General features: G+C 43.4%; 3 protein-coding genes across 4 annotated transcripts in view; 2 read left to right on the top strand and 1 right to left on the bottom strand.

The window, feature by feature from the left end:
* Positions 1-177: 177 nt before the first annotated feature.
* Positions 178-4,627, bottom strand: esd (esterase D/formylglutathione hydrolase). 2 transcript variants are annotated; one of them, XM_083907359.1, is made up of 9 exons: positions 4,497-4,569; positions 3,089-3,163; positions 2,898-2,986; positions 2,701-2,799; positions 2,480-2,604; positions 2,257-2,376; positions 2,031-2,129; positions 1,020-1,187; positions 178-922 (listed from the first exon to the last, which is right to left on the bottom strand). In XM_083907359.1, the coding sequence occupies exons 2-9, from the start codon at positions 3,154-3,156 to the stop codon at positions 842-844; spliced, it is 849 nt and encodes a 282-aa protein (XP_083763485.1). In that variant the 5' UTR covers positions 3,157-3,163; positions 4,497-4,569; the 3' UTR covers positions 178-841. The 2 variants fall into 2 exon arrangements, with proteins under 2 accessions (XP_083763485.1, XP_083763484.1); XM_083907358.1 differs by having other exon boundaries at positions 180-922; positions 4,510-4,627.
* Positions 4,628-4,934: 307 nt separating this feature from the next.
* ube2g2 (ubiquitin-conjugating enzyme E2G 2) lies at positions 4,935-8,877 on the top strand. Its single transcript, XM_083906870.1, has 6 exons — positions 4,935-5,083; positions 6,021-6,056; positions 6,250-6,295; positions 6,866-6,984; positions 7,440-7,580; positions 7,674-8,877. Exons 1-6 carry the CDS (start codon positions 5,041-5,043, stop codon positions 7,784-7,786), a joined length of 498 nt encoding a protein of 165 aa, XP_083762996.1. The 5' UTR covers positions 4,935-5,040; the 3' UTR covers positions 7,787-8,877.
* A 4,214-nt stretch (positions 8,878-13,091) lies between these two features.
* The window catches only part of LOC310942093 (thrombospondin-type laminin G domain and EAR repeat-containing protein-like), a gene marked incomplete at its 3' end in the record, with an annotated part of 13,390 nt that continues 12,682 nt past the window's right edge, over positions 13,092-13,799 (top strand). The window contains exon 1 of the mRNA XM_083907380.1: positions 13,092-13,122. The remainder of the gene's footprint in view (positions 13,123-13,799) is intronic.

Raw genomic sequence — 13,799 nt, 5'->3', positions numbered from 1 at the left:
ATCAAAGCTATGATGTTTTTATTTATGTCGTGAGACTGGAATCGTAACGTTAGCTAACGTCAAGCATGCAAAAACTTTATTGTGAGAAAACAGTTCAACTGAAGAAGAAAAAAACACCGTTATTATTGGAAGATTTGTTTTAATCACATTTTTGTTAGCTTAACCTGTTCACTTAGCCATCAAGTCAAACTGTTAGCTTAGTCATCAAGTCAGAATGTTAGCTTAACCTGTTCACTTAGCCATCAAGTCAAACTGTTAGCTTAGTCATCAAGTCAGAATGTTAGCTTAACCTGTTTGCTTAGTCATCAAGTCAGACTGTTAGCTTAACCTGTTCACCTAGCCATCAAGTCAAACTGTTAGCTTAGTCATCAAGTCAGACTGTTAGCTTAACCTGTTCGCTTAGCCATCAAGTCAAACTGTTAGCATAACCTGTTCGCTTAGCCATCAAGTCAAACTGTTAGCTTAACCTGTTCGCTTAGCCATCAAGTCAAACTGTTAGCTTAACCTGTTCGCTTAGCCATCAAGTCAAACTGTTAGCTTAATCTGTTCGCTAATCGTCAACTCGAACTGTTCGCTTAGCTTTGAACTCCACATGCTAGCTTGAGCAGAGTGAGGAGGAGGAGTCACAGATGAATGAGTGAATGACCTACAATTACACTAATATTATTATAATAATATGAGTCAGCCATTTTGAACGTAGCCGCAATTTTGTCACATCAGTGTGTAAATGTCAAACACACAAATAATTCAATTTCCAAAAACTTTATTGCGAAAACAGTTTTAACTGAAGCTTTTCTTCCGAAGAACCTGCTGCAGCCGAAGGTCAAAGGTCGGCGGCTCCTCAGGCGTTCAGATACTTGGCGTGATGCTTCACGTGGTCGTTCATGAACGAGTAGATGAAGAAGTAGCTGTGATCGTAGCCCTGCAGCGCACACACACACACACACACAAACACACACACAACAGTCGTCACATGTTCACAGTAAATAAAGCAGAATATCAGCTCCGTGTTTTCTGACCGGCTGAAGTCTGAAGATGACCGGGATCTTCTTCTCGGAGCAGACGGCGATCAGGTTGTCGGGCAGCAGCTGACTGGCCGTCAGGAACTGGTCGTCGCGTCCCTGATCTATGAGGACGTCCAGCTGAGGACCGGAGTACGAGGACGCTAGCACTGTAGCATCGTACGCCTGCAAATTCACAGCAATATCCTTTAAAATCACAACAATCGTCGACTATTACACTAGTATTATTATTCTTATAGAAGTCGGCCATTTTGAACAATCGCCGTTTTAACGTCAATATTTAAATGAATTTTAAAAACTCGACATTTGAGTCAAAAACAGAAAAAAAACACTTTAAAATCACAAACCTGTTAGTTGGCAGCAAAAACCCTGCTTCCTCCGATCAAAGATCCGCCCAAATTTACATGTTTTACACTAATTTATCCCTTTCGTTTCAATCACATTTTTGTTAGCTTTCAACTCAGACTGTTAGCTTAACCAGGGTTAGGGTCAGCCATCAAGTCAAACTGTTAGCTTAAGCTGATAGCTTAGCTGTGAACTCAAACTGTTAGCTTAACCTGTTAGATTAGTCATCAGGTCAAGCTGTTAGCTTAGCCATCAGGTCAAACTGTTAGCTTAACCTGTTTGCTTATTCTTCAAGTTAAACTGTTAGCTTAGCCATCAAGTCAAACTGTTAGCTTAACCTGTGAGCTAAGCCATCAAGTCAAACCATCAGCTCAGCTTTGAACTCCACATGCTAGCTTAGCTGTTAGCTCGATCAGAGTAAGGTGGAGGAGGAGTCACAGATGACTGAGTGAATGACCTACAATTGCACTTATATTATTATTATTATAATAAGTCGGCCATTTTGAACGTAGCTGCCATTTTGTCAGATCGGTGGCTGAACCTGAAACAGGAAGTGACCTGAAACACTGAAGCTCTGTTTATATTAGAGCTGCTAAAGGATTCAGTCATTAGTTAATCTGCTCAGTTATGAATGAATGAATGAGTGAATGATGATGTCATCACCTCCCACGTGGACCTATCAGAGCCCAGATATCCAGTGAACGCCTTCTGACCCCACGGACACTGCACCGGGTTACAGATGGGAGCGAACGCCGACACGGCCTGAAGGAGACGAAGAGCAGCGTCATCGTCAGTTTAAGGTCACTCAGGGGTCACTGAGAGGTCACTCAGAGGTCACTCAGGGGTCACTCAGAGGTCACTGAGAGGTCACTCAGGGGTCACGCGGTACCTTGTATTTCCCAGGGTTCTTCAGGGCACAGATCAGGGCCCCGTGTCCGCCCATGGAGTGACCGCTGATGGACTTCCTGTCCGGGTCGGTGGGGAAGTTTGCGTTGATCAGTTTTGGAAGCTGAGGAGAAAAAACAAAAACAAACAGATTACAGATCAGCTGAGGAGTTTTTTTTTTTTTTTTTTTTAAGAGATAAACATGTGACACGTTAAGTCCCGCCCACCTCCTCCGTCACGTACGAGTACATGCGGTAGTTGGTTTTCCACGGATCCTGAGTGGCGTCGACGTAGAAACCGGCACCGGTGCCGAAATCCCAGCTCTCGTCTTCACCCTCGATGTTACAACCACCTGAGACACAAGGTCACAAGATCACAAGGTCACAAGGTCACAAGGTCACAAGGTCACAGCCTCAGAGAGAACGTGTGTGTGTGTGTGTGTGCGTACGTGGGCTGGTGTCAGGAGCGACAACGATGATGCCGTGTTCTGCCGCCGCGACTTGACTTCCTGCTTTTGTGATGAAGTTCTGCTCCGTACACGTGAGGCCTGTCGACACACGACAACAACGTGATGATAAAGGCGTGGTCACGTGACGTGGTCACATGACGTGGTCACGTGACCCTCGGCTTCTGTCCGTCACTCACCAGACAGCCAGTAGAAGACGGGACACTTGTCGGTCTCGGCCTTCGGCGGCAGATAAATCGCAAACTTCATCTTGCATTTCAGCTCAGAGCTGCGCACAAACACAAACAGGAGAAACAAACATGCATGAAAACACGGGGGGAAACAGCACCACCCCTGGTCACACCTGGCACCTGACGCCTCGCCGTCTCACCTGTCGTGCTCAAACACCTTCTGGAAGCCGCCGGCACATTTGTTGGACGACACTTGAGTCAGAGCCATCGCGAATCTGTGGACGCACCAGAACGTTAAGTGTGCGTTAAAATCGTAAAGTCACGTTGTCGGAAGTCGCAATTCCTGAGTTAACGGAGCATCTCGAGTCGGATTTCAAACTCGGGAAGTTGTAGCAAAGTCAACAACTCCTAACACGAGCAGTGAGTTCATCACGTTCCAGTTAAGAAGTCGGAAAATGCCAAAGATTCTCAGGCTAGCTACGCTCTATGCGGTCTTTAGCTCACGCAAACATGTTAACTTTTTTTTATCGAATCTAATCCAATCCAATGTAATTTTATCTAATCCAATCTAATCTAATATTCGTAACTTTTTGAAAATGCCTCAACTTTCTGAATATGTCGCAACTTTTTTGTAAATGTTGTCACTTTCTGAAAATGTCGTAACTTTTTGAAAACGTCATAAGTTTCTGAAAATGTCGTAATTTTTTTTTAAATGTCGTAACTTTCCGAAAATGTAACTTTCTGAAAACGTTGGAACTTTCTGAAAACGACGTAACTTTATGAAAACGTCCTCACTTTCTGAAAATGTCGTAACTTTTTGAAAACGTCATAAGTTTCTGAAAATATCGTAATTTAATTTTTTTTTAACTTTTTGAAAACGACGTAACGTTATGAAAATGTCGTAACTTTTTGATAACGACGTTACTTTTTGAAAACGACGTAACTTTTTGAAAATGTCGTAACTTTCTGAAAATGACGCAAAGTCCTCACTAATTTACCGTGGAAAAACAAAAACAACAGAAGTGACGTTAACAGTCAAAGACGCGGTGGCGGCCATCTTAGACTCGTGAACTTGAGTTTCCCAGGGGGCGTGGCCTCTTCAGGAAAACCCAATGAGCGTGGAAAACAAATCACGAGTTCAAAATCCAAATGGAACGCAGCATTATCTAACACTGCTGAGTCAGAAGAGACTTATTTGAATGACAGTCATCAGATTAATGCAGATTTACAACAAACGCGTGATCTTTTCTGGGTTTTTCTTGTCAAACAGGTGAAATATTAAGCTTCAGCTCTGCTGTTTCACTGTCTGTCAATCTGATTTAAAAATACCACCAACACAAGGTCAGCAGGTTCACTGCAGTGACGTCAGCAGCTGAACTGCTCCAAACAACAACAAAACAACACATAAACTGTCTGTGCACGAGACTTCAGAACTTTGTGCTTGTTTTAAAAGCACGCGAAAACCAAACAAGTTGACAGTTTAAGCGCTAAGTGCGGTGCAGATTTAGCACATTAGCACATTAGCTCTCGTCCTGACGCTGCACTTTGCGCCTCGTCATGTTGACAACGACACACTTTAACATTTGTGCCGATAAAAAGCATAAAAACCTGAGTGTCAAACCTCCGAAAGCACAGAATTCTGCTGGAAAACGGGACTGTGAAGCGCTGCTTCTCCGCTGGGTCAGAGTCCACGCTTCAGCGACGTCAGACGTCAACGTGGTGACGTCACCATAAAGTACTTCTCCCTCGCGGTATCGCCGCCTACTGGACTGGAGAGGCGGCGGGTTTTGTTGTTAAAGTCACGCTAATTAGTCTCAAAGTGCACAAAATGGCGGCTCGAAGAACCTCATGCGATCACTGTTTCACAGCGAATTCAGAATCTGAGCGTAATCTGGACTTTAATCTGGATTTTAGCACCGATACCCGAACTCTCCCGTCGCGGCTGTAGTTCCGTCATGAACCAGTGAGAGGCAGCAAAGCGCCACCGGGGCGTCCAACCTCCAGAACAGCCATGAGAAGAAGAAGACGACGACGACGACGAAGAAGCCGAGTATAGCCTGCGCATGCGCAGTTTGTTGGGCTGTGGCGACGCTGGAGGAGTGAAATTCAGCGCAGAAATACTTTTATTTGTCTTCGTCTCCGGTGGAAGACGATGGCCGGGACCGCGCTCAAGAGACTCATGGCCGAGTATAAACGTGAGTGAAGCGGACGCCGAGCGGCGACTCCCGCCGCCACGGTCCAGGCTAAGCCAAGCTAGGCTAGGCTAAGCTACGTTTAAGCTACTGCAGCAAATTCTAAACAAACACGTCACGTTAGTGTTTTAATGTTAGTGCTGCGTTAAACTGACGTCATTATCGATGATTAATACTGCATCAATACCAGTTTATACACATTTAATGTCGACTGTGACAAAGAAAATACTCTTAATTTACTTAAAACTGTTATAAAAGTTTATGTTTGTAGTGTTGACGTCAGAGGCCTTGTTGACAGCCTGCGCGTGAGTGTACTGTGCGTGCGTGCGTGCGTGTGTGTGTGTGTGTGTGTGTGTTTGTTTGTTTGTTCTTGTACTTGCGGCATACTGCGGACCACTGAGGGTTTTTAACCAACAAAGTGATGTAATCTTTACAAATTTAGGACATTTTGGCCGACCCTTACTTTGTTTTCATTGAAATCACTTCCTTAGGTTGTAAACATGCTATACTCCTCAATATGGTACAAAAACCCTGTTTTCCAGCCCTGGTGTTTCACACACTTTTTGCTCTGGGGCTCCACCTGCAGACATGTTATGTTACTGCACCTAGTAGTTCTTTATAGATGTAATTCATGAAGTAAATATTTGTAATTGTGTTGATTTATAAAGTGGAAATGCTGGTCCTCAGTATGCAGCAAGTACAAGAATGTGTGTGTTTGTGTGTACAGTCTGCTCATACTTGTGTCTTTGTGAGGTCCAAAAACCCGACAAACCTATCTTTGTGGGGACATTTGAACTGGACCCCACAACTTTTAAAAGGCCTTTTCAGGGTTAGCATGTGGGTTTATGCTAAAAGTTATAGTCAAGATTTATGGAATGCATTAGTTCTATAATGTGTTCTCACAAAGATATAAAAACAAGTCTGTGTGTGTGTGTTTCAGAGCTGACCCTGAACCCACCTGAGGGCATCGTCGCAGGTGAGACCTTCGTACATTTACACGTCTGTGATCTGCAATTATTCATCAATTTATTAAGTTTGTTTGTTTTTAAATAGTAAAACCAGTTTTTTTTAGCTTCTTAATTGTTTCTTTGTTTGCACGTGAAGAAGAAGATGAGGAAACACTGATTTGTTTTTATTTATTTGTTTATGTTATTGAATTTTTTTTTCAGGTCCGGCCAATGAGGAGAATTTCTTTGAGTGGGAGGCGCTTATCATGTGAGTCCAGCAGGTGGCACTGTTTGTTTATTTGTGTGTGTGTGTGTGTGCGTGCTCTGTCATAACCAGGACCAGTAGTCCTCATGGAGACCAAAACCTGGTCCTAATGAGATTTGAATTGTGGTTAAGTTAAGGTTAGTGATAAAACTCAATGCAGAGTCCCCAGAAGAATAGTTGTACAAACGTGTGTGTGTTGTTCTTGCCGTGTTGTTGTTGTTGTTGCGTGCCATCAGTCTCAGTCTGACATCACCGTCGCCACATCCCATAATTACGTGGGACAGTGTTCCAGTGTTCAGCACTTTTCTTTGTCTTGACTTGTTGTTGTTGTTTCATGAGTTTTGACTGAATATATGTTTTTTAAAATGAAGACAAAGACATCGTTTGTTTGTGCGTTTTCTATCATGTGTTGCAGAGTTCACACAGTAGGTGGCGCTGAGTTTAAACGACACGCGTTCATGTAAATAAATAGCTGTAGTTGTTGTCGCTGTGTAAAGTCTGTTATTGTAGAAAATACTAGAATAGTTTTGTGTGTTTTTTTTAATAACGTGCAGTTCCGTGTTCTGCCTCCAGGGGGCCTCAGGACACCTGCTTCGAAGGAGGCGTGTTTCCGGCCGTCCTCAGCTTCCCCTCGGATTATCCGCTCAGTCCTCCCAAGATGAGGTTCACCTGCGACATGTTTCACCCCAACAGTAAGTCACGCGGCGACCACCGCGCCCTCTAGTGTCAGGGGGGGGGGGGGGGTCAGGCGACGCGATGACCTCGCCGGTCACGGCGCGCTGCAGGCGTTAGCGGCCGCGCTGTCATTAGCGCAGAGATTAGTGGACTGCGGTCCGAGGGCCCCGCGATGTCATCGGCGTTGTGAGCGCGTCGCTCGGCCGTGATTAAAGGAGCAGAGCGGCGCCGCCGGCCTGTCATCATCATCATCATCATCATCATCTTCATCACGGTCACGCACCAGCGCGACCCTGAGCTGAACTTCCTGTTGTAACTGTATCACCTGACCCTGTGTCAACAAACGCTCACACCTGCAGGAAACATTCTTCACACCCTGATAACTCTGTGATCGTCTGATACTGACGCTCCTCCTCCTCCTCCTCCTCCTCCTCCTCCTCCTCCTCCTCCTCCTCCTCCTCCTCTTTCTCAGTCTATCCAGATGGTCGCGTGTGCATCTCCATCCTTCACGCTCCAGGAGATGATCCTATGGGATACGAGAGCAGCGCAGAGAGATGGAGTCCCGTCCAGAGCGTGGAGAAGATCCTGCTATCTGTGGTTAGCATGCTAGCAGGTCGGTCACATGACCACAACACACACACACACACACACACACACACATTATATAAACCAAATCACAACACCTCCTCCTCCTCCTCCTCCTCAGAGCCTAACGATGAGAGCGGCGCTAACGTGGACGCCTCTAAAATGTGGCGCGAGGACCGAGAGCAGTTTTACAAACTGGCCCAGAAAATCGTTCGCAAGTCGCTGGGTCTGTAGGTGATGATGATGATGATGATGATGATGTCATCACGCCCGAGCAGTGACATCATCGCCCTGAGACGCCGACGTCATCAGAGCACCTGTCCCTTTCCCGCCTGCAGTAACAAACACAGCTTCCTCCTCGTCACCGTGGAAACGCACACACACACACACACACACACACAGTGCTGCCGACACGGACAGATCATGTGATTAATATGCAAATCAGCCGCGATCCGAGCGTCGGTGTCGTCATTTTTTCGTCTGAACACGTCACGTGACCTGAGACGGACGAGGCTTCATAAAAGATTCAGACCAATTAGAACCAGGAGAAGAGACTGTGACGCGACGTCGCCCCCTGCTGTTTGCGGTCGGTCAGGTGCAGACGGAAAACACTGAGGTTCACAAAGTCCACAAAGCTTTCAAACGCATCGCTGTTGCCATGGTTACAGACTCTTCTTGTCCCGCTTTATTTTTGAAAACACGTGGTTGTGAGAAATAAAAACAGACTTTTATTTTGAAAACTGCCTGGTTGTGACAAATGAAAACGGAGACTTGTTTTATTTTTTGGGGAAACCGAGGGGTCGTGACATAGAAGAGCTCAGACTTTTATGTTGAAAACTGGAGTTCTACTTTAGTGTTCACAAACAAACCCGGACTTTTATTTTGAAAACTGCCGTGTTGTGACGGGCTTTTAATTTGAAAAGGGTGGGGTTGTGACAAACTTAAATTTGGACTTTTATTTTGAAAACTGTGTTGTTTGACAAACTGACTTTTATTTTGAAAAATGGGCTTGTGACAAACAAACTGGGACTTTTATTTTGAAAACTGCGGGGTCATGACAGACGACTGGGACTCTTATTTTTGAAAACGCGTGGGGTTGTGACAAAATGCGACTTTTATTTTGAAGACTGGGATCGTGACAGACTGGGACTCTTATTTTGAAAAGTGGGCGTTGTGTTAGCGTAAATGTTTATAATTGATTTTTTCTGATAATCCAGATTTTTCGTCTCAAACGTCGCTCTTTTCTCTGTGGGACGTTTTTTATGCACTTTATCTCTTTGATCTTTGAACGGCGCTCGTCTGCGAGAGGCGGAGCTCAGCCGAGAGGGGGGCGGGGCTCAGCTGAGAGGGGGCGGGGCTTGAGTTTATCACTCCTCCTTAAGACGGCGAAGTTTTTAATTTATGTGATTATTAAATAAACGGATAGAAGATAAAACACAGACGAGCGTTTGCTGCTTCTTTGTTGCTGTTTTTTCCATCACAGCTCTGAACGACATCGCCCCCTGCTGTCTGACTGCTTCATAAGCCCCGCCCCCTCTATGTCTTTATATACAGGTATTTATCATATATACATAAATATTTGTACGTGTGTGTATATGTACGTATGTGTGTATATACGTGTGTGTGTGTGTTTATATACATATATGTGTCTGTGTATATATATACATATGTGTGTACATATACATGTGTGTATATACACGTATGTGTGTATATGTGTATATATACATATATATGTGTGTGTGTGTATATATACACGTGTGTATATATGTGTGTGTATATACATATATCTGTATATAAGTGTGTGTGTATATACATATATGTGTATATATACTATATATGTGAATATATATATGTGTATATATACATATATGTGTGTGTATATATATATATGTGTATATATACATATATGTGTGTATATATACATATATGTGTATATATGTGTGTGTATATACATATATGTGTATATAAGTGTGTGTGTGTATATACATATATGTGTATATATACTATATATGTGAATATATATATGTGTATATATACATATATGTGTGTGTATATATACATATATGTGTATATATGTGTGTATATATAAATATATGTATCTTTATGTGTATATACGTACATGTGTGTGTATACATTTATATATATTTTTATATATATATATATATGAATGATATTAGCTATATAGAACTGTTTGAATGGAGAAAGTCTAATCTGCTGATTTGAGGAGAATCATGGGGATTGTAGTGTTGACAGATGTAAACAAGGGTGGGGGCGTGTCCTCGCTACTGCATCATCACTTCTGTCCTGTGTGTGTGTGTGTGTGTGTGTGTGTGTGTGTGTGTAGTTAATGTGGTGTAACCACAGAGAGCAGCTAATAACAGTAGGAGTGTAAACACACAGCTTTAGCCGCACTAATGTCTCGTCTGATGTCTGACTCTGTGTCTTTCATGTCTCTGCTGAGACACGTCCAGACATGAACACACTGACGTCCCTCTCATCACACACACACACACACACACACACACACACACACACACACACACCCAGACTGTCTCTAATCCTCTCTGGATTATCAGCGAAATCTACATTTATACGTGGACTTAAACACAAAAGAGGGGAAAAGTAAACGTCTCTGAGAAACTGAAGTTTGTAAACCACTCACTCTCCCTGCACCAAAGTCCATAGAGAAAACCAGTGATTTTAACATCACAGAGACACAGGAGTTCACAGGAGTTGTTGATCCACTGCTGCCTCCATCACTAACTTACAATGACTGATTTTAATGAATTCGGCTTTAAAAATATTTAATTTAGACTTAAATCAGTGACACAAAGTGACCACACGAGGCAGCAGAGGACCAGCAGCTCCTGTGTCCCTGTGAGCTAAAATCACTGGTTTTCTCTATGGGGTTTGGTGTGGGAGAGTGAGTGGTTTACAGACTTCAGTTTCCTGTGTGTGTGTGAGTGTGTGTGATGTGGTCTCCTCATCACACACACACACACACACACCTGTTGGCTGCAGTGTGTTCTGGTTCTCGCTCTTATCTTCACTCATGTTTGGGCGTCGTCTTCTTCTTCTTCTGTTGTTTCCGTCGCAGCTTAATCTCCACATCTGTGTGTGTGTGTGTGTGTGTGCGTGTGTGTGTGTGTGTGGTGTCTGTGGTTACGACGTTCACGTCTCACACACTCCATCATCTCTGTGATGTCACCGAGGAGGCGGAGCTCTGCTTCACCTGGGGAATTCCTCTGCTCACCTGAGATCAGTCACTTCTTCTTCTTCTTCTTCTTCTTAATCTGTGTCTGTCTCTTCATCTCAGATCAGACGGAGTGAAAACATGATGTTTATGGAACATCTGTCAAACGCATCCCAGATTATTATAGAATTATATGATTTATAAACTGAAAACATTTCATCTAAATCCTAATCTCTGCTGCTATACTTTACTAATCTGATGGAATTTATGTCTAATCTTTGATCATTTATATTTACAATCTCTGATATTACATAGTCCTAATCTCTGCTGCTTTATATTCTTAATCTCGGCGACTATATAGTCCTAATCTCTGTTACTTTATAATCCTAATGTCTGCTACTATATATTCTTAATCTCTGCTACTATATAGTCCTAATCTCTGTTACTTTATAATCCTAATCTCTGCTACTATATATTCCTAATCTCTGCTACTATATATTCTTAATCTCTGCTACTATATAGTCATAATCTCTGTTACTTTATAATCCTAATGTCTGCTACTATATAGTCCTAATCTCTGCTACTATTAGTCCTAATCTCTGCTACTGTATAGTCCTAATATCTGCTACTATATAGTCCTAATCTCTGCCACTATATAGTCCTAATCTCTGCTACTGTACAGTCCTAATCTCTGCTACTATATAGTCCTAATCTCTGCCACTATATACTCCTAATTTCTGCTACTATATAGTCATAATCTCTGCTACTTTATATTCTTAATCTCTAGTACTATATAATCCTAATCTCTGTCACTATATAATCCTAATCTCTGTTACTTTATAATCCTAATCTCTGTTACTTTATAATCCTTATCTCTGTTACTATATATTCATAATCTCTGTTGTTTTATCTCTACTGCTTTAGATTGGTAATCTATAATTCACTTCAGATTACATGTAAACCTATGTTTACATGTGTACACTTACACTGAAGTTTACTTTGAATAATCCAGATTAAAGAACTGTCAAACACGTCACATGATGATCACACGGATTAATTCACCACTTCATCGTTTCATGATGCAATGATCTGACCTGGGATTACAAATCAGATTATAAATAATGTAGTAATCTGAGTTACTAAATACTTACATGGAGAAGAGTACAAAGAAAGAAAAAGTATGAACAGATTATTTTTGCTTCAGAAAAGAGAGAGAGAGGCAGCTCCCTCTCTCTCTCTCTCTCTCTCTCTCTCTCTCTCTCTCTCTCTCTCTCTCTCTCTCTCTCTCTCTCTAAGCTCCTCCCACTCTTCTATAGTCCCATGTCGGGCGAGCGAGGCAGGTTATCTCTCTCTCACCTGCAGCAGCTGCAGTCACAGGATTGAGGACATGTCTGAAAGAGATTGAGATTGAGATTAAGATTGAGAAAATTCAAGGATCAGAGGAAAGAGAAACCTTCAGGTTTTCAGAATAATCCCAGGACGACGACTGAGAAACAGGTGGATTATCCTTAATCTGTGAGGGGAGAACATGAGGATCTGGACTGAAGTGGTCTACAGTCAGAGATGAGAGAAGAAGAAGAAGAAGAAGAAGACGACATGTGAAGAAGTGAGGACGTCCTGAGATGTTCTTCACAAACAAGAACCACCAACATGTCCTGACCAACAACCTGGACCAGGACCAGAGCTGAAGAACCAGGACCAGGACCAGAGCTGAAGAACCAGAACCAGGACCAGAGCTGAAGAACCAGGACCAGAGCTGAAGAACCTGGACCAGAACTGAAGAACCAGAACCAGAACCAGAACCAGGACCAGGACCAGGACCAGAGCTGAAGAACCTGGACCAGAACTGAAGAACCAGAACCAGAACCAGAACCAGGACCAGGACCAGAACTGAAGAGCCAGGGCCAGAGCTGAAGAGCCAGGACCACAACCTGGACCAGGACCAGAACTGAAGAGCCAGCACCACAACCTGGACCAGGACCAGAGCTGAAGAACCAGGACCAGAGCTGAAGAACCAGGACCAGAACTGAAGAGCCAGGACCAGAGCTGGAGAACCAGGTCCAGTATCTGGACCAGGACTAGGACCTGGACCACACCTCAGCTGGAGAGCCTGGATTAACCTTTGACCTCAGGTTTGATTTGACCCTCTCATCAGCTGATTGAGTGGTTTCCATAGCAACCGTGTGATGCTCAGTGATGACCTCGTTTTTTTTGACATTTTAAATTTCCTGAAGAAGGAGGCGGAGCTAAAATGGCGGCGGCACAGACACAGACCAGTGAGGACCAATGAGGCGGTGGACGGTCGTGATGTTGCCGAGCGACTTCCTGTTGCTCACCTGTGTGCTGTCGTCTGTCCACAGCTGGAGACCCTGCACAGGTACAGACGCTCAGGTGTCGCCACAATAAACGTCCCCCTGAAACACAGGACCTCCATTTTGTTTCCTTCTGACTAAAGTGATCACTTAACACTCTTAAAGTGGGCGTGGCTTCTTCACCAGTTCACCAAACACACGTTAGTGATGTTCATGTGTTCACGTGTTCACACATTCATGTGTTTGTGTCCATGTGTTCACCTGTTCATGTGTTCACACGTTCACGTGTTTGTGTCCACGTGTTCATGCGTTCACGTATTCATGTGTTCACGTGTTCACACGTTCACGTGTTTGTGTCCACGTGTTCATGCGTTCACGTATTCATGTGTTCATGTGTTCACACGTTCACATGTTCATTTGTCCACATGTTCATCCTTTCATGTGTTTCTGTGTTCATGTGTTCACATGTTCCTTTGTTCACTTGTTCATCCTTTCATGTGTTCACGTGTTCATGCGTTTGTATTCATGTTTTCACATGTTCATGTGTTCACTTGTTCATGCGTTCATGTGTCCACATGTTCATGTGTTCATCCTTTCATGTGTTCACGTGTTCATGCATTTGTATTCATGTTTTCACATATTCATGTGTTCACTTCTTCATGCATTTACATATTCATGTGTTCACATGTTCATACGTTCACAGGCTCATGTGTTCACATGTTCATACGTTCACACGTTCATG

Source organism: Microchirus variegatus (assembly GCF_963457635.1).
Source record: "Microchirus variegatus genome assembly, chromosome: 20".
NCBI lineage: Eukaryota > Metazoa > Chordata > Actinopteri > Pleuronectiformes > Soleidae > Microchirus > Microchirus variegatus.
This window is presented reverse-complemented; position numbering and strand designations above follow the sequence as displayed.

Bases quoted from the DNA above. Each gene is read 5' to 3' on its own strand.
- esd (XM_083907358.1), bottom strand. From the start codon at position 3,156: ATGGCTCTGACTCAAGTGTCGTCCAACAAATGTGCCGGCGGCTTCCAG. The intron at 2,987-3,088 runs GTGAGACGGCGA...GTTTGTGCGCAG, and splicing joins AAGGTGTTTGAGCACGACAG to CTCTGAGCTGAAATGCAAGA. The intron at 1,188-2,030 runs GTGATGACATCA...GTGAATTTGCAG, and splicing joins CTGATAGGTCCACGTGGGAG to GCGTACGATGCTACAGTGCT.
- ube2g2 (XM_083906870.1), top strand. From the start codon at position 5,041: ATGGCCGGGACCGCGCTCAAGAGACTCATGGCCGAGTATAAAC. The intron at 6,985-7,439 runs GTAAGTCACGCG...CCTCTTTCTCAG, and splicing joins CGACATGTTTCACCCCAACA to TCTATCCAGATGGTCGCGTG. The intron at 7,581-7,673 runs GTCGGTCACATG...CCTCCTCCTCAG, and splicing joins TGTGGTTAGCATGCTAGCAG to AGCCTAACGATGAGAGCGGC.